The 21827-nt window shown below is 37.0% G+C and overlaps 1 protein-coding gene across 1 annotated transcript in view; it reads right to left on the reverse strand.

The window, feature by feature from the left end:
- LOC127626098 (synaptotagmin-6-like) overlaps positions 1 to 20673 on the reverse strand; it is a 42138-nt gene extending 21465 nt beyond the window's left edge. The window contains exon 1 of the mRNA XM_052101652.1: positions 20514 to 20673. Within this exon, the coding sequence (XP_051957612.1) occupies positions 20514 to 20673 (160 nt within the window). The remainder of the gene's footprint in view (positions 1 to 20513) is intronic.
- Positions 20674 to 21827: the final 1154 nt, after the last annotated feature.

A 21827-nucleotide genomic window follows, 5' to 3' on the forward strand; every position in this document is an offset into this window, starting at 1 on the left:
CGGAGCATTTTTATGAGCATGTGTACAAGTACCTGAGCGTGGTATCGTACCCGATTCTGATACCAGTATCGAGACATCCCAACTCCTTGTAATATGTGTCTACCAACTTTCAAACCAAACCTATGCCCGGTAACCATGATTTTTGCTTCGTTAAAACAAAGGAGAGACAATTCTAAATAATTTTTTGTGGAAATCAACATTTACCACAAAAGCAGTTAACTGAGCTGTTAACTTGTATTGCACCCAGAATATTCCTTTAAACTTCACTCCTAGGACCAGTTAAAGGTGCGGTTAAGCCTTGGACGGTTTGCGATTGGTTTCAATGCTCAACTGCTGCAAAAAACACACACTTTAACAGAAAATTTGGATGCAACAGGATTAAACGGAATGCTTGATACTTTAGTTAATTGCGGCAGCCATAATTGTAACCTTGATTCTTTTTTTAATTAATTGTGCTGCCCTTACATACAATTGATACAATTTAGAATGCAACAAGAGGGAGGGACAAGATTTACAATAATTCGAAGAGAGCAACTAAACCTGAGTTCAGATCAACTTAAAATATAAATGAAAGTCATAGGCGGTGCTAGGTTAAAAAATAATCCTCCCAGTAATTAGGCGAAAGCAAGAAAATCTCACCGCAGTGTTAACAAGTTATTAGCATGTTCCTCACCTTCATTGCACCCCACAGGCTGATGTGTGTTCAGCACAGAAGAGAGAAGAAAGAAGTGAGTATTGAAACCGCTTAAAAATACAGCTCATTACAAGCAAAACTCAAAAGCATTGTTTTCACCCCAAAAGCCACATACGTACATACAATTTAGGATTGTGTCTTTCACTGATAAGCAAAAGAAATCACAAGTGACACATTGGAAGAGCCAACCCTTTCCTTTAGGTTGAAACTGTGTGCAGGCCAAAGGGGAGTGTGAGCCAGAGATAAGGCGAGAGAAGAGCTAGCTTACTGGTCTTGATGGACACAGCCAGTCTTTCACAGAAAAGGCTAAAGTGAGTGGCCAATACCTTTATTTGGCTACACAAATACCCCTTTATCTTCCTGTCAAGCGATTCTGAAAAGTAGCAACAAGGCTCCCAAGAAAGGTGAAATTGAGCCATTTAAGATAAGAATTTGAGGATGACAATATGATTCAGCATTACCAAATAACAGTGCTACAGTTGGTCACGGATTTAAAGAGTTAGTTCACCCAAAAATGAAAATTCTCTTATCATTTACTCACCCTCATGCCATCCCAGGTGTATAGACTTCCTTTCTTTAGCAGAGCACATTTGAAAAAAAAAGAAAAAAAAAGAAAATAATAATATCTTATCTCTTATCTCTTAAAATGCAAGTAGATGGTGATCCAACCTTTGAATCTCCAAAAAGAACAGACAGTCAGCCTAAACGTCATCCACATGACTTGACTGGTTAAATTAATGCCTTCTAATGCAAAACGATCGCTTTTGTTGCAAAACAGATCAGTGTTTAAGTACTTTTTAACTGTAAATGATCATTTCCGGTCTGCAGCAGTATGTGCATGTGACGTAATATGGGTTGGGAGATATGATATGCAAATGTTTTACGTGATTGGCGCGCACTGTGTCAGGATCTATGAAGTGCAAGCGAGTCTAGCAGGCTTTCTGATATCTGTGTTCCAGAGAAAGGAGAAGCCAAAGCAGGATCACTCGTGCTACTCAATAATTTTTGACCCAGGAAAACCCCAAATGGAGAAAGAAATCTCCACAGAACGGGACGACTCCCAAACAGGTCAAGAAAATGGTTTGCTGGTTGTTAAGCAATCTGTTTTAACACCTCAAAATGAAGCTCGCAAAAGAATATTATGAAAGCCAAAAGATGAACTCTGCATTAATTTGGTCATTTATTTATTGATTTAGCAAGAAGTGATATTTATTTCATATTTATTTTATTCAAGAAGTTGTTTACTTCTGTTAGCTCGATTTCAGTTTATTTTCATTGGATATTTTTTTACTTATAAAAATAAACTTATTTTTCTTTGTCGCATTGCACTGAGAATATTTTAAGTTTATTGAGCAAAGTTTATAATAATAATAATAACAATAATAATATTGGTCAACAACATTTTATAATGAATTGTGGCATACTTTGCATTTTGGTAATTTAGATTTTTATTTATTTACTTACTTTGACATTGTTTCTCTTGTTCCAAATAAAGAGGAAGTAGTTTTAATTTATAAAGTATTTAATTCACTGACCGGAATTCCAAAAATAGGCATTATTTTTTAATATATAAACCAATTTTTATTGATTTTCAGAAAATCTTTACTATATTGTGATACATATCGTTATCGTGATATAAAAGAACTCATATCGTGATATAAGATTTTGGTCATATCGCCCACCCCTAGATGTAATGATGTTCACGCACAACACACCCGGAAGAGCAGCGCTGTTTACAACTAAGTAATAGGAAAGCTGTACAGAAGCTTTGATGGTTTTGGTTTAGTATCTGTTTGTTTAATCACAATGGGGCATTTGTGTCTCAATTGAGAGAACAATTTGATATATATGTGATATAAATGTGATATAACGTGAATACGTTACACGAGATTGTGTGAAATGTGCCCTCTCTGGGCTGCTGACCGGAAGCGATGATTTACAGTTAAAAAGCACATAAATATTTATATTTTTTGCAGCAAAAGTGTTCGTTTCCTTTAGAAGACATTCATTTAACCAGTGGAGTTGTATGGATGACGTTTATGCTGACTGTCTGTTCTTTTTGGAGCTTCAAATGTTGGCTCACCATCCACATGCATTTTGAGGACCTTCTGAGCTAAGATATTTTCTGTTTTTCTTCAAATGTGTTCTGATAAAGAAAGAATGGCATACAGACCTGGGATGGCATGAAGGTGAGTAAATGATAAGAGAATTTTCATTTTTGGGTGTATTATCCCTTTAAACCAAAAGGTAAAAAATGTCCACAAGTGTTTCTATTACAAGGCAGTGTATTTTATGCTGTACAAGATGATAAATGAACAGACAAGCAAATAACAACCATCAAAATATGATGTTAGAAAGAATGAAAGCGTCAGTCCCCCATTAATTTTGATTGTATGGAAAAAAGATGCAATGATAGTACATGGTGACCAGTGTTAATGTTTTGTTTTTCTGTTTCATAATTTTAGTCTTTTGAAGGAAATATCTTTCAAAATTAGTCAATATTTCATAATGTCGTATTCATTAATTATTAGTTTTACTCTGAATAAAATGGCATATCATTTTAGCCAAGAACAATAACATATTTTAGTTGATGACAATGTGCAAAATTACAAAAACGTGTGTCAGTCAAAACTCTGTTCACGCAGCTCAATGCAGAGAAATAACCAACACCCTGGAGTAGGCCTATACTGGCTTAGATTAATCAATTGTTTCTAGGTGTTTCTTCTTCTAAAAACAGATGTTTCTTTTTGTGCATTGTTTTTTTTAATTTTTTTATAATTTATTTATTTATTAATTTTTTTATCCCTTTTCTCCCCAATTTGGCATGCCCAATTCCCACTACTACTTACTAGGTCCTTGTGGTGGCACGGTTACTCATCTCAATCCGGGAGGTGGAGGACAAGCAGTGGTGGACAGTAACGAAGTAAATGTAATTCGTTACTGTACTTAAGTAGCTTTTTTGCGTATCTGTACTTTACTTAAGTATTTAAATTTGGGGAGACTTTTACTTTAACTCCACTACATTTCAAAGTCAAATATCTTACTTTTTACTCTACTACATTTTCAAAATCAGTCGTTCCTTTTTATTTATGAGTGGATAAAAACGTAACTGGTCAAACGAGCCACCAATCACACAGTACAGCGCGCACACGCTTTGATTTGAACTTGCCTTGGCGGCATCTACTAAGCGCGAACCAGGGGTGCGTTTCCCGAAAGCATCGTTAGCCAACTATGGTCGCAAGTTCCGTCGTTATCATCATAGTTCAACGAGTCGGTGTTTCCCCAAACCATCGTTAAAACGAACATTCGCAAACAGCATCGCAGAGTTGTGTGGTTGGAACCGCAGCTCTCGACCTGTGGTTAGAAGCAGAGTTTCTTGTTATTATAACATGTGGGCTTAGTAAATTATTATCTTGAGCCAAATAAGCAAGATGACATTCAGTACAATCAGTATCTTTTATTTAGAATACATACAAATGTCCTTTATGTCTTTTAGTTTGTAAACAGATTTAAAGCACCGTTTTTGAAGAGTGCGCATGTGTGAACGTGCTCTAGTGCGTAAGAACGAGCCTATGATTGAATCTGGAAATAAAGCAAATAACTGAGAAAAATATGAGATAGTCCTCAGATGACATGTCCGTAAATTATAGCAAAACATCTAGCATTAATTAGATCGCAAACAGATTCATTAAAAGTAGTTTTTACTCCACCACATGTGTGACATCATTAACTAACGTGGTTGAACAACCAATTTGCCACAATACGGTTTCGAGAAACAGTCGTGACTAGCAAGTTGATTTCTTCAACAGTGCATCGTACTACGGTAGTGGAGCAGCAAGTTACGTCGTTGTACGGGAAACGCACCCCAGAGCCGTTAAATATGAGAGTTGCGAACATAGATGGTTGCGACAGTGATCTCGCCGCTGCGCGGTCACGTGATTCGTGTAGCTCTCAATAGTTCCAAACAAATTGCGTTGCCAATGATTTTAAGCGGGGCAGAGAGCAGCAGCTGTTATTGCAGCAATTATCGGTAAATATTGACGCATAATGTACATTGCTTATTATGTTGACACTAAAATGACTTGCATATAATAGCATTTTTTTCTGGGGAGTAGCAGAAACACTGCATTAATACATTTTTGTGTTTAATTTTGGAGGGAAATTGGCTGCTCCCATAACATAGAATATATATATATATATATATATATATATATATATATATATATATATATGTATATATATATGTATATATATATATATATATATATATGTGTGTGTGTGTGTATATATATATATATATATATATATATATATATATATATATATATATATATATATATATTTAATGCGTTGTGCAGGTTTATGTGAATGTATAATAACATTAGGATGTTAATAATTATGACCATAGACACTCGAGAAAAATATATACAGTATATATATGTATTATATATACAGTAAATGTATTATACCTTATGGGAACAGTCCCTTCCCTCCAAAATTAAACACACAAAAAATGTATTCAATTCAAATATATATGTATATGTATATGTATATATATATATATATATATATATATATATATATATATATATATATATATATATATATACACACCTAACTAATTAATGTCATTTTATTAATAGATTGGTGTGCCAAGAGTGACATTAGTCTTCATGTAGACTGAGTTAAGCAAGAGTCTTGTGACAAATTATAATAGGACATTATGGCCATAAAAAATCATAGTACTTGGATACTTAAGTACATTTGAAGGCAAATACTTTTGTACTTTTACTCAAGTGAATGTTTAAAGGCAGCACTTCTACTTTTACTTGAGTAATATTTTACCTTGAGTATCTTTACTTTAACTCAAGTACATGGTATGTGTACTTCGTCCACCACTGAGGACAAGTCTCAGTTGCCTCCGCTTCTGAGACAGTCAATCCACACATTATATCACGTAGCTTGCTGTGCATGACAAAGCAGAGACTCACAGCATGTGGAGGCGAAAACCACTAACATCCACGAGGATGTTACCCCATGCGACTATACCCTCCCTAGCAACCGGGCCAATTTGGGTGCTTCGGAGACCTGGCTGGAGTCAATCAGCACACCCTGGATTCTAACTCGCCAGACCCCCTGTTTGTGCATTGTAAATCTCGTGCAGTGTAATTTTTTTCTTGTCATATTTTCGTCAACAGTATGTTTTAGTTAAAATCTTATATTGTCACTATGCTTCTTTTTCATTTGGAACAACATGAAGTTGAATTAATAATCTTGATCTCATGAAATTAATGTGACAATTGCAACCTTTTTGCAAAGCAAACGTGATTCATTACACGATTGGTTGCAGTTTCCCAAGAAGGATATAGCTGCAGGCATTGCTCCAGAAAGGTCCAAAACACCATTAAAGATATAGGGAGCCCCTTATCTAACCCTTACCCTAACTCAACAAGTGCCTGAGAAAATACACATAAGCTACGCATACATTGCACATGTGTACATTATATGTTGTATGTAGCTCAATATGTGTTTGACAGCCAGTTGCATCTCATATATATATATATATTTTTTTTTTATTATTATTATTTTTTTCCTTCTAATTGTTTTTTAAATATTTTTGTAAATTTTACACTATCTGGGCAATTTGTACATCCATTTTTGATAGATATACAGTAAGTACCGGCCTCTAAAGATCCAAATATGTAATAGTGTTTGGGAGATTTACCATGCATTTAAGGGTTAACCAAACATACTGTATCCTTGTTGCACTATCTACTTTATAATATGTGAGGCTGGCTGTATAGTTCAACCTGATCATTAGTGCTGTACTGATGACACAGCGCGATTGGTATTATAAAAATACAATGCTGTCAGCAAAAAGTCAGTCAATTTTATGCAGCCATTATCTTTAAGGCTGATAATAAAACACTATTTATAAGATATTCAATTAGCCTTTATGTTTTATTAATATTCATGTAATTGAAAATACAGTTGGCCTACAATGGCGCTTTAGAAACCATTCCCCAATATCTGTGTGGTTAAACATACTTTTTGGCAACTTCCAAAAAAAAAAAAAAAGAGGTCTCATTAAATCATTATAACATTTCATGTAGGTCATTGGGAAACAAATCAAATATTAATTTAATCATATAGTACATCTGAGTATGTGGTTGAGGTCTGCACAAGGAGTGATGGTGGCAGTATACTCTAGCCAGGCCTGTGTATCTCACTATAATGCATTAAATGCATTCACACACCTCTCTGATTGCTTTTGAGCCATTCTGTCCTAAACACACATTTTGCATACATTTTCCCCCTGGCAGCACAAGACACACCATCATAACCTCCTAAAGGTTGAAACTAAGTCAGTGTGATACTAATGGATGTAAGCAATGCACCACAGCCTGTTGTAGCCACATCTTTTGTTTGCCAACATTCCAGCTTTTGGGAGATGCAGCTGACAACAATGGTTTAACACTAGCATCACCTCCAGTGTAAACGACTGCCAACGCAGGAAGCTCTGGAGGACCGCGCATGTATGCCCAGCCTGGGCAGACTACTATACTGAGAGAGTACCAGTGATGGACTGCTAGACTGTCACCGCACCAGAGAAGCAGGTCATGGCACTTGCTGTACACTCATTCACTCAAATGCGTACACGCACACCTGCCAAAATACATGCAAAACACATACACAAAGCGTGCACATGCATACTTGTGTGGATGTACAACTCACACACACATGCACAAACACTTGCACGCCCTGTTCTTCTGCTTGTGTAATGCTGACTGCAGTTTGAGTTAATGATAATGTATGTGCTGTGTTTATCATTCCTTCTTTCAGCACTCCATTCACAAGAGGCTGGACACGTGCTTGGATGATCATACAACTCCTATGAAATGTAAGCTGCAACAGTAACAGCCCCAGGGCACCACTGATCCCTTCCTTTCATAGCCATATGTTTAATATGCATAATGCTAAAGGACTGAGACACCTATTGTGGAATCGATACAATACTGTATAAAATAAATCAACCTTTGTACTAAGGGCTTTTTTCTTGCAATTATGCAGCCACAGATGGAGATCTTTAAAACTAGATTAGAAGAAATAGACATAAAAGTCTTCCACCCCCTCTAAACGTAATGTGTAATGCAAATGTATTTCTTAATTAGCCTATTATGAAGCAGAACAGCTTACAATCTCTTCAATAGCCGAGGGAGGTTCAAAAGGTGTTGACGCCAATCAGCTGAACACCTGCATGAAAATCTTATCAGTGATGCAAGAACTTTTGAATTTGTATAATAATAATAATAATAAAATATAGAAGGAAAAAGGCAAAGTAAACAAATGTTCCTCGAGTAATTCAAAATAATGCGTCTTCGTATAATGCGGTGTTGCATTCTGTCAAGCCTGGCAAACCCCCCTGCTAACTTTATTAAAAACAAAAATATAAACGATTTCTTACCACTGACAGTTTCTCCTCACTCACTTCTAGTATTCCCACTTAAACTCGCTTTCTTGCAGTTTTTGCGACCTCCTTCCTCAAATCAGCTCTTGTCTGTCCGCAAGCTCCCCTCAGAATGCGCTCTCCACAGTAGCGCGCGCGGACCGCGTTTCTATGGCACCGCCAGGAAGCCAGCCTTTGCTCTGCGCGAGAGATGCTGTATTGCACACACGCATGCACACACACACAGAATGTTGGTGTGGCTGTCCTTATGAGGACTCTCCAGGCATAATGATTTTTATACTATAACTATAGATTTTATCCCCTAACCGTACCACTAAACCTAACCCTCCAAAAAAATAAAATAAAAATAAAATAAAATACAAACATCTTTTAGTATGTTTTTTAAGAGATTTGAATTTTGGGGACACTAGAAATGCCCTTATAAACCACATTTATAATACCATTGTAATCTCCATAGACTTGGATTTTATACAGATCTAACGATAATTTCTATCTGTTAACCCTACCCCTAAACCTCACAGAAACCTTTTTGCATTTTTGCATTAAAAAAAAATTGTTTTGTATGCTTACTGAGCCATTTCCCTCGTAGGGACCACTGGCTGGGCCCCACAATGTAGGTTATCTCAGGTCTTACTATCCTTGTTGGGACATTTGGTCCCCACAATGTAGCATCAACATGTATAAATAACCCTGTGGTTTATCTGTGTAGATGCAACAATTGTACTAAATGATAATACTGTCGCCTATGTCTCAAGTATACACTGAAAAAATACATTATAATAGTTTTAATTTATAATAGCGAATGCATGATCTGAAAAGAATGCATGTTTATTAAAATGCCTCATGAATTTCAAAAAATTGCAACATTACAAACAGAGGCTTTGTTGTTATTTTAGGAATGATTAAAAGGCAGGAAGGCTAATGACTATGAAAGAAGGGACAACTTTGAAATGCAATGACTCATACAGAAGACTTAATCAAAGACTTAATTTTAAGCATGGATCCAAGCAGCTTAACCCAGGACCATCTATCTATGATTAAGGTCTTGTGTGCTTTGTGATGCATGCATGGCTGCATTAAAAAGCTTAGCAGTCTTGCCAACCCTATGTGTCTTGTTCATACATTTGTGTGATTTGCTGCGACTATTCCAGCTGAGATGTCACAATTCGCCCTAGCCGATTTCTAGACAGATTAACATCAGTGATCTTGTAGGTGCATTGGAAATGGGGATGTACTCTTGTATGTGGAGAGAGTGGTGGGGGAAAGGAGAGCCTTGGAGTTTCATCTCCACTCTTCTCAAAGGCACTTACTTCACTTCAACAAAATGAAACATATCTCAGAATGGAAAAAGAACACCATGTAATAGTTTGATATGAAGTCTGAAAATGTTAACATAACTTTTCTGTTATTTTTCCATCAAACTGTTACTTTGCAATGTTCAATGTTCAAGTTTCTCAATACCTGTACACATGTAGGAATCATCTATCTAATCAGCCAATCATGTGGCAGCAGTGCAATGCATAAAATCATGCAGATATGGGTCAGAAGCAAAAGTGTGATCTCAGTGATTTAGACCATGGCATGATTGTTGGTGCCAGATGGGCTGGTTTGAGTATTTCTGTAACTGCTGATCTCCTGGATTTTCACGCACAACAGTCTCAAGAGTTTACTCAGAATGGTGCCAAAAACAAAAAAACATCCGGTGAGCGGCAGTTCTGCGGACTGAAAGGCCTTGTTGATGAGAGAGGTCAACAGAGAATGGCCAGACTGATTTAAGCTGATAGAAAGGCTACAGTAACTCAGATAATACACAATTGTAGTTAGCGGAATAGCATCTCAGAATGCACAACACATCGAAATTTGAGGTGGATGGGCTACAACAGCAGAAGACAAAGTCAGGTAATTTATTATGACCATAGTGTTCCTAATAAAGGGCTCAGTGAGTTTAGTTTATTTCAGTACACTAGAACAACTATTTTATTAAATAATCAATACATTTTGTGGTAGTTGTGGGGTTTGTTACCTTATCAAAACAAGAATCAGGATAAGGATCAGGAATTCAGTGTATGAATGGACCCATTGTAAGGATGCTAATGACAGCTGATATGAGGGTTGGTCAAAAGAGCCCTGTTTTAATTTCCATCTCCTGCCCACAATGAGATACTATACAACAAAGCTTATTCTTATGTAAATCATGTTGTAATTATGTGTGCTCTCAATCACATTGGCTAGATTTTGCCATGCAGTCAGATTTTGCAAACTAAAAGAACGAAGCTTGTAGGTTTTAATTGGTAATTTGCTCTCTGAGGGTGTAGAATACAGAAGTTGTAAGCTAGTGTTAGAATGGTAATGAGCAAGGACAGTAAACAAATACACAACTGGGGGAAAATGCAGGTTACATAATGTGTCACAAAATGAAACTGCTCTATAATGGGACTGAAAACCCTAATAAGTTGACTCTACTCATTTGATTGAGTAAACTCATTCCCTCAATTGAATTGAGTAGATGCAAGTAGACTTAACTCATATTTGCTATTTAAATATGGTTGTTTCTACTGTTGTTAATCATTTTAATTGAATTTATTAAATTTTAGATCAAACAATAGCACAGCTCAAATCAATTCTCAATTCAATTCATCGATTCTAGGTCAGCCATCAAATACACTAACTTCTCAAAAGAAATGCTTATACATTACACCTGCACTTTAACTGCACATGCACTAATTAGAGTAAACAGGGTTCAACTTGACCAAATGGGACACTGATCACACTAATGGTGACATCACATGAAACAACTATTTGCAACAAAACATCATAAATAATCCTACCAAAGAGCTAAAACCTATATACATTCTTTAATACAACTATTTATGTGCCCCCATACATTTGACCATGGAAACAGTATGCAGTATAGGTATTCCCCATAGCCTTAATTTTGTACTCAAAAGTCTGAGTTATTAACACTTATTATCTCAATTCTGTGGATTTTTAACATAAGTTCAATGAACTTATCTATTTGAGTTATGAGCCCAAAACCTGACATATCAAGTATTAAGACAACTTGTTCAGTAATGACAACTTTAGGGTTTACAGGGGATATAAGAAATGTAACTCTAAATCAAATCAAATAACATTGGATGGGGTGAACAATGTTGCCTTTTTGTATATAAGGAGCACTTCAAATGATTATTATGTGACATGAGTGTCTGTGCCTTTGAACCACTGCTTTGATACTAATGATGGTGTTGTGTACTGTATGAGGTATTCAGTACAAAAGAGCATTCTTTGGTCATTCCTAAATTAAATAATCAGCATTAGCACTATTATACTGCATGCAATGTAAACCTTTGACCATGGAATCAGAACTGTTAGACACATAGGCAGTCTAGGCTGTACCTTTAAAATGGATTTATACTTTGCTTTGTTCTTGGACTCTAGTTTGTATGATGACGATGACTTTTCCACATACAGTAGTTGAACCTAAAACCTTAAACCTTATGAATTGTGTGGAAAACCATTAATTCTTTAATCATGCTAGTCTATTGTTCATTAATTATAAAAATGGTGTATAAAGGTGTACCATCACATATTAATTTAGTGTGGCTGTTCCTTTGTTTAGTCCTGATAGTTTATCCATGTTTGAAATCAATATTCAAAAGCTTTGGATAAAGATGCTGCCAGGCATGATGAATTTGTCTTTTGTCCTGTATTGCAATACCCATTCACAATACATGTATATATGTGCCAGTAATACATGTTGACAAACATGTAAAGAAAATAAATGCTTACATCTCAAATGTGCATTCTTAATACTTACAAAATCACCTCATGCAGAGAGTGTGACCACTGTGAAAAGCAGTTAATCTGGATCTGCTGAAGAAAAACCTTACTTCAATTAAACGTGGTGGATAAGAAGGTGAGTAAAAGGTCTGTGAGGAGAAAAAACTAGAGATAAACCTAATGACCTGTCTGTGAATAATTAAGAATAAGTGAGAAAAGGCAGTGAAGTAGTTGTCATTGCTGTCGTAAGAATAATTGTTTTCTTGGTGAAAAGTGCTATACTCATACATTTGAATTAAACTTAAAGCTTTTTGCTTTTTTATACATTCTGTAATAAATCTAATAGTGGGAAGATTTTATTTTCAAGAATAAATGGGAGTAACAAAGTAAATTTTTTTTCCAGACAATATTTTGTTTTTAGTACAATGATACTATTAAAAACCTCCATGGCCTTACCTACCAGAAGGCATACTACAACTTTATTTTTAATGGGAATTACACCATGATCAGATAATTAATTGTTCAAAATTATTCATTTAAAATGTATATGTTTAGCTGTTAAGATTACTGTAACAAATAAATCTGTTGCATCAAATAAAGCCACTTTAATTCAATTAGAAAAAGTAAACTTGTGTACTGTTTCGTGTTGCACTTGGTACAGAGAAACATGAAAATATTTAAAAGTGTAAGGAATATTTCCGTTCCTATTTACACTTAGTGCAAGTAGCCTCTTCATTGTCAACATATTCTGGGGGGAACTGTAGAGCATTTTGTCCAAGCCATTACATTTCTTCATTTTGAAGAGGCTGTTTTATCAAACAAATTTTGCCAAATGCATCTTGTAGAAGTCATATTTAAGATTCAGCACTATATCAAGGTCACTAATCAATAGTAGTCAAATTTGTGACATTGATCATGTTAACTGCTTTGTACAAGTTGAAGCACACAAGATTCATATGATGTTGAAATTACAGCAAAAGGAAGACCACATACTATAAAAACAACTTCATGTCAACATCCCGCCCCCTTATTATTCATCATCAAATTTAACTGCATTCAATATCATAAATCACTCACTTTAAATGGTAGATGCCATCTTACATTGCCTGACAGCTGAGCAAACCTAATGAACAATACACTAAATATTAAAAATACTGTGGGAAAGATTTCTCTGCATGTTGAGAGGCAAACTAACTGTCAGAACGCACATCTGCTCGCAGGGCTTGCTAATACCCACATGCATAGCTTGTTAACCTTGGCCCATGTGAGCAGAGAACACATTTAACACAATCAGAGGTGAAATGTCACCTGTAATAGGCAGACCCTGGAAATTTGATCTTTTTTTTTTTTTTAAATGAATCCATTTGAATGTTGCTCTCTGCCTAAACCCCCCTTGAATCACCTTTATGTCTTGTGAACAGGGCAGCTTGTGATTCAGTTTTCCTTTGTTATAGTCAGGCTCATTTTCTGGCTCCTCCTTTTTGCAGGTTCTCATCTTTTTAGATTGCCACTGTGTGAATATCCTTTGTAAATCTTGATTCCTAAAAGTGATGCAGATTATGGTAGATGTCATATCTAAATGTTCTTTGTGATGCATTAATGCATTTGGCATGAAAGGGCCTCAATTATCTTATTCTCAATGGTATCAGCCTGGAGGTTTATGCAGTGTGTGAAAGAGAAAGCAAGATTATGTAATCGCAATGGTGCACTTTTGAAATGTTGTGAGAACTAGCAAGATCTTTTCTGAGCTCTGACATATATGGTCTGATGTCAGTGTAATATTGTGAAGTTGAGAGACAGCAAGTTTGAAATGCTAAATTTGGTTCCCACATTTTCTTCTTAAGAACACTGGCTGTCTGGATGCATACATTTCCACTTTGTGAGTTCATCTAATCCTTTAGAGTGTTGAGGAGAAACAGATTTGGCTTGCTCTCTGTGATGTCAACATAATCAAATGGGAAGTTCTGACTCACCGGCATGCAGCATCTCCTGTCAGACATTTTTTCATTGGATCCAGTGTGTTTACATTCTCATGTGGCGCGATCAAAAGAACGTTGCGTTAGCAGCATGGGAGATCCCGTTTTGGTTCTCCGGTTGAACCAGAAAATGTAAGCGCAGCGTAGTTCTAGCAGGAAGACTAGCAGCTGTACATCATAGCACCATTAGCTGGGTAATTCCCAGCCAATCACATGTAAGCCGTTGCTTTATAAGTCTGCTCACAATCTATCACATTGCTGTTTCAGTGTGCTAACATGGCAACCTCCACCACCCCACCACCACCAGTTGAGTCCCGACCTGCACGGGGGAAGTCTCCTCGCCTCTGCCTCCTATCTCTGGCAGGATATGACGGTTCCGAGTACAACTACTTCGGACCGCCAGACGGGGCCTACGCCAAAGAAAGACATTACTTTTCTGTTTTATATTCATCAAATAAATGTAATCTTAAATTTCACTCAAGCCATGTTATCTTCCTGATAGAAGTAATTTAACGGTTGCATTTTTTAAATAAAAGTTATCGCGTTGTCCACTGGGGCAGTGTTTCGCATTACGGTGAGCACAGACCGATTTTAGCCTTTTCAAGACAAACAACTCTTACTGATTTCACTGTGAGACCAGTCTGGTGATGTGGGGGCTTAAGCTAAGTTCCCTCTAACTTCCCCCTGCAATTAATTAATATAAGTTAATATATAGTTGATATTTTAGAAATAAATGTGTAGTTGGGGTGGTGGAGGAGTGATATTGTTGAGGGAGTGAGTTAGGCAGCCACTTATTTCCATGTGCTGTGATTGACAGGAGTAGATGAGCAAGCTTCTCCTGAACTTTTTGTTTAAAACTCCATTATTCATACAAGTTGATGATACTGCCTGACTCCCAGCAGATTTTGTTATTTTAGGAATATGCTTGGTGCCAATGAACATGCTTAAACCCTGTAAAGAAAAATGACATTTTGACTCTGTTCCTAGTGTACACCTGTTCAGTAATGAATAAAGTCAATAAAGGTATTGTCACAAATTAACTACTGTAGCGGGATACTTGGCACACAGCACTGGGTATGTTAAATTATTCAGTCAGACCTCACAGGATTTCACCAACACACGCACACACATTAGGCTAGTTTATAAACCCTTGAGGGAAGTTTTCAGTTACTTTTATGGTTTTTATGCTGAGATATAGATATTTTTTATTCCTAATCCTCACTTAAACCTTTCTGCATTATTTTTGTACATTTACATTAAGACATTATTTAGTATGTTTAATATGCTGTTTTCCTCTTGTGTCTTGTTGGCTTGTCACACACACACACACACACACACGCACACACACACACACACACACGCACGCGCACACACACACAGACACACATGCACACACATGCACACACACGCACACACACACACACACACACACACACACACACGCACACACACGCACACACACACACACACACACACACGCACACACACACGCAAAACAAAACAAAAATATTTCACATGCAGTAGATTTTCCCTGCTGGTCTGATGTCTACTCACTGTTTAATTTATTCTTGGTCACAAAATGCAGTAGCTGCAGTATTAGTTTTAGAATGCGGGGATGTCTCGCAGCAGCAGAGATCAGTGTACTAAAACTGTTAAAGCTACTCAACAGTGGCTAATAGTAATGTTCTGCTCAGTGTGCTACAGCAACAGTAGGAGAAGAGGTGGCAATCTGAAATGTGACCAGCATTTTACATCTTTTTCACTTGTCAGAACACTAGTGGAAAGAAATGAGGTCCCTACTCCACGTGCCCTCTATCTCTCAACCATTATATTATATCCATCTTGTCATGTTTGAAAGGAATTTTAATTTATTTAACATTGAGAGCTTCTATACAATATAAAAGGGGTGAGAAAGATGGTCATCCCTAACATAACGGTACCATCTTGTGCATGAGTGGGATTTTATTGACTTCTACTGTCTTAGGGTATTTTCACACTTGCATTGATTGCTTGGTCTGAACCCCTTGGTCTCTATTTGCATTGTTCCTTTGGATCCAAACCACGGTACATCTGCGCATTTGTTTACCATTGTAGCTAGGTAACGTCTGAGGAAAAGAAAATGCCAGTTTCACTGTATTATTAAAATATTTGTCCATTTGGATTTACCAGCAAAGTGTTACATGCACAAAACAACACTTGCGTTTGTCTGCCACAGATGCATTGTAAAAGATTAATAGAATACTAGCTGCTCTCTGATGATGAATCACATTGATCACACTAGGAATTTGGCAACAGTAGGTCAAAAAGTTTACCAAAATTCTAAATTCAAATCACTGCCCCTTGTGACCAAAGCCTAAAGTGTTGTTGAACATATGGGCATGTCATGTGTGAGCTTAACTTTCAGGGTGAAATGTCCACAGAGTAGCATTAAAAGTGAATTGACTGTAAAACAGCTATCAGGAATGTATATTTTATTAACTCTACCCTCTACCCAAACCCTAACCCTAACAGTCATTGGAGTAAAAGTTTAGGCTAATTCTTGTACGAAAATGCAACCTCTGAATCTCGTTCACCGTTATTTATGTGAACGCGATTACTTCTTGGTTTCCCGCAAGACCCGTGTCTTAATATTTTTGGTTTTCTCTGTGTGAGACATTGTTTTATTGCTTCACTACAAAGTTATTATAGCTTTGCATTTTCATATTAGTTTTTATTTTTAACATCGTTTTCAAATTTGCGATAAATTTCAGTTTATTTTTAGTTAAGTTTCATTAATGTTATTCTATTTACAGTTAAGTTTTTATTTTGTGGACACAGTTTAATTTTTTTACATTTTAGTTTCAGTAATTATAGTTTAGGAATCAACAGAACACTCCCTGAGTTACTAGACATGAAGCAGTCAAATCTGTTTTACTCCATACATCTACACTTAGGCTTCAGTCACTTTATACATCTTTCTCAGCATTTCCTTTACACACTACGATTCTCCTGTTCCACTTACTTCGACCACTAGTGATTTTTGATGTCAGTACCCAATTTCAGTTAGTTCCATCATTTAAAGAGATTTGGCCGGTTTTACTCAGGGTAGACCGGTTGGAAAAGTTACGATTGCATTTTTAGCGCATTTAATGAGATTCATTCGTACAGAGCTTGGAGGGAAGAACTTGGGGTCAAGAGCAGCATTAAAAGTTTTGAACGCTGCTGAATCACACAGTCTAGTGAACATACCAGTCTCAACAAACAAATTTACATGTAGATTTTCGCATTTCTTAAATTCATGTGAATTTATTGCCCAAGTGTCAGATCTTTCAAACACGAGGTCATAGTCTGACGTTTCCCATGTTGAGAGCTACTAGCACAGTATACATCATTATTGATGACACTTTTCTGCATTTTTAGCCATGAATAATCTGTACTCCTCACGATTTTATTTGTAATAATTTGTATTCTATTTCAGTTCGTTTTTCAGTAGCTGTTGTTAGTTTTGTTTTGTTTTTATTTTATATCAGTATACACATTTCTTTTTCAATCAATAGTTTTCGTCTTAGTTTTAGGTTACGAACATAATCCTGCTCTACTAAACAGATAACATAAAACAGTGGTTCTCAATCTTGGTCCTGAATGTCTCACTTATCTGATACACCCAGTTCAGTTTATTGATCACTCTACTAAAAAGCTATTGAGTTAAATCAAGTGTGTTAGATAAGGGAGGCATCCAAAATGGGCTGTGCTGTAGTACTCCACGAACAGGACTGAGAAACACTGGCAAGTGTATTTTATCAAGTGTTGAGTATCAAGTGTCTTGCAGGCTAGAAAGCATCCAGGCACTTGTACACATTCTTTCAGACAAAGGGAAACAAACATTCTTTGAACATTAGGAATCAAAACCTGAATTATTTAACTTTTTTGTTACATTTAGATCTTTAAAATATTCATTCATGGGGCTAAACCATAAGCATCCCATGAAATCCTAACAGAACATGACACTCCACAGTACAGTGCAGCTGCAGTAACACATGCTCTACCACTTAAAATCCATTCAAGTGGGATTTTGTACAATCACTCCAGACAATTAGCACCAAACTGTAGAGCAACGTTCAGATGCTTCCTCTATTGGGATAATAAACTATCTTGTGGGGTTTTGGCATTATGTGAGTGATGAACCACCTGACTTTCCTGCTTGATCTTTTGCTTTTTGGCAGGCTGGGTGCAGCTTTAACCATGGGGTTGCGGAGGCCAGCGGCAGTCCTCCATTCATCTAGTATTACTGCCTGTGGACTGCAGGTTTTGGAGCCTCCCTCTACTCCCTAGTCAGTTCAGCAGGCAGCACCCTTCATAGATTCGACACTTCCTTCCTAATTAGTGCTCAGTCATTATGATTATGATATTACGAACCTTGTATTTACTATGAAATGAATGGTATGCTATGGTTAGCCTGATCTCCATAATAATAATATCCATAGTTTTAACCATGATATTTGTAATAAGTCCATGGTCACCATAGGTAAAACCATGCATGGTACCTCACTCCCAGGATTAGTAACTATGGTTTCTATATAAATAACTATGGTATTTTTGTAATGTAAAACATAATAAAAAATGTCTGCAACAAATACAATGGTTAATACAGTGCAGATAGTGTTACTACAGTAAATCCATGGTAAATTTGTGTAAGTGTTTTGATTTGAGTTTTGAAAAGCAAATTTATGGTTTCTCCTGTTTTCTTTGTCAGTTTTGAATTTGGGGGCTGTTTGTTTTAAAAAAAATTCATCAGTGAGACATAAGAGTTTTGCAACAGACAGCTAGGTACCGCATTCAAACGGATTTCACAATCCCAGCCGGGCATTTCACTGGTTCACAAGTGCATTTAAAATAGTCTTTGCGGTTGAGGCCAGTCCACCAATTACCGCACCTGCTTTGCGCTCGTGCTGCTCTATCCATGATTGAACCGAGTTGATAATTGACCTGTGTAGAGCTGTTTCATTATGCTTTTGATGTGAGCAAAATGCGCACCAAAACATACAGATGGAGAAGTCTCATTAATATTTACGAGGAAAGCGCGAACTGATTGTTCAGTGAAACGTTACTATCCCCTGCCATCCTACATTTCAGAAATGAGCTTGCGGGCCACTTGAAATGAAGCAAGTTTGACACGTGTTGTTATACGGTGACGTCACTGTGAGTGTGTATGTGTGTGTGTGTGTGTGTGTGTGGTGGGGTCATTTTCACAGTGTACAAAGTGCACAGCTGACTGGGGCTGGCAAGCATTATGTTGCATCAAGAATCTTAAATAAACAATGTGAAATCCCAGTGCTGCTGCAAAATGCATATAGGGGAAACACTGGGTTTTATTGCTTTTGACGCGAAGTGACACTCCAAACCTGTCCGGTGTCTGGTGTCCAGGGTGTTATGCTCTAGTGAGTTTTAAATCAACTAAACTTAACTCCCTTCCCTAAACCTTAAACCTAAACCTAACTGACATAAAAAGCAAATGTGATATGAAAAACAGTTGAGGTTTTTAAGGTCAAGGGATAGTTCACCGAAAATGAAAACTCTCTCATCATTTACTCACTCTCATGCCAGCCCAGATGTGTATGAATTTCTTCCTTCACACAACAGGACACAAAGGTTTTTAGAAGAATATCATAATTAATAATTTCAGCTCTGTTGGTCCTTTCAAAACAAGTAAAGATAAAAGCAGCATAAATCCATAAGACTCCAGTGGTTAAATCCATGTCAAAAATGACCCGAACATAACATGAGGGTTAAAGTTGCTTCAAAACTAGACCAGAAGTAGCATTATTAAAAAGATGTCATTTAAGCTTTCTGTGGCATCAGTGATTCATTTTTATTTGTGGATAACACACAGTGGCATTCACTAACCTTTTGGTCGAGGACATGATGCAGGTCAGGGCCTGCAGCAGTTTTGTATTTTTTTTATTTCTACTGTGATAGAAAGTCAGCATGACAATTAGATTCTGTCTTCCTCCATGGCATCTTTCCAGACCAGGAATTCATTTAAATTTGTATTGCTTTGGACATTCTTGTCACCTGCCAACTCGGAGATATCACAGCTCCTTCGATCTTCTGTCCAAAATTCAATTTCATGTCAATTTTACCTCGCACGGCTCCGGTGAATGTAGTCTGGGGCGATTCGTTGTATGACAGCTACATAAATCTTTTTGTGAAACACATCAATGAAAATTCTCTGTCTGATGCTTAATTGTGCAATTGTCATTAGACAGGAACAAAAAAAGGTGCCACTGCTGCAAATGATCTAAATTGCCATTGACTAGCATCCCTAATTTTTTAGAGGAGAAAAACATCAAATAAAAAGTGCCAGTAATGCTCTGTAATGCTTATTAATTATTTATATAATGAACCTTACTTTCAAAACTTGTCATTTAATAGATCACTCTTAATAAAACTGTCAGCTTGGTTTTGATTGTGCAGTAAGTGGGCATATATAAAGGTCACCATCCTCTGAAGTTGTCCCTCACACCCATAAACATAAGAGAATCCCCCACCCCACATCAACCCCCCCAAAAAAAAGCATTTCCCATTAAACACTGCAGGAAAACCACCCATTTTTTACCTGAACTGGAGACATTGGTGTTTTCGTTGGTCAGAAGTAACAGGAAATCCTGGCACGTTACGGAGTCCAGGTGAGGGCTGTCATCCAGGCAGAGGTTAACGATGAGGGCCACTGCCTTCTCACAGACCATGTCTTGGTCCTCAGCGGTGATTCCGCTCATTCTGTGAGCCCAAATCCTGACCTTCTCTCCCTTTATCATCTAGGACAAGGCGGGGTAGGCAAACGGCAAGAGTGGTGATTGTAGCACATCAAAAATAGATGCAAATACTTCTAAGTCTCTCTCTTGGATGTTCCCATGTGGGCGAGTGATAGTGTGGGGATGGTTCTGTGAGAAACGGTCTTAAAGCTAAAGTGATGATTACGTCTAGTCATTCCTCTCAGCCACTATTCAACACAGGTCTTGGGATTTTTGTGCCTATATTTGTCCACTCCCTTCCCCTTGTTCCTCACATCCTCTGTCACTCTCACATAAGACAGGAAAAAGGAGAGCTCCTCCTCCTGTCCACCGCTCCTCTCCCCTCCTTGACCCTGAATTAGCTAGCAACAATTCTGTTATTGACTATAACAGAATAAACTGTGTTTCCCAGTGCCACCCTAAAGTCTATCTCTATTTTTAGGTTGATAGAGTAGCTCTATGTTTTCTCCTCTTGTGGATGATTCATTTCTTTATGCTGTTGTGATGGCTTTCCTCGATAAAACCAATGTCTAGGCACTCAGTTCTGAACATAATTGTTTTTGAGACAATCACCTGAGCCATTAATGCCATTTGATTATTTACTCTGGAGCCACAGGGAAAATTATGTTGTAACTATGCTGATTGTCTGGTGCCACAAGAATTTGCACAGTCCCAAGCCCTTCACTTACGAGTACCCTGAGATTTGATGTAAAAAGCAGCAGACAAGGAAAAGTCAATTTAACTCTTTTTAAGAGCCCTCCAAAAGTCTGTCAGACTGTTGTTTTGCATGTTTTGCCAGGTAAATTGGTTTTGTTTAGAGTTAAAATGGAAGAAAATGATACAATCTTAATTTGTAGAAGAAAAACGTAGGGTTAGGTTAGGGTTAGGGTTAGGTTAGGGTTAGGGTTAGGTAAGGTTAGGGTTATAAGATAGAAACTACCGAACATGCCATCGTCTATAACTTTGGTTCCGTTGGTCCGATTTTGTTGAAACTTTGCATACGTGTTCTACATTAGATCATCTATCTATCCAATTGGTTTTTAGTCTAACCCCTTAAGACCTTGTCAGTCTTAAGGGGTTTGATTTAGACTCAAAAACATGGTTTTCCTATGGCGTAACTTAATCTATATAGTGTAAAT

Source organism: Xyrauchen texanus, chromosome 32, assembly GCF_025860055.1.
Source record: "Xyrauchen texanus isolate HMW12.3.18 chromosome 32, RBS_HiC_50CHRs, whole genome shotgun sequence".
In the NCBI taxonomy this organism is placed as follows: domain Eukaryota; kingdom Metazoa; phylum Chordata; class Actinopteri; order Cypriniformes; family Catostomidae; genus Xyrauchen; species Xyrauchen texanus.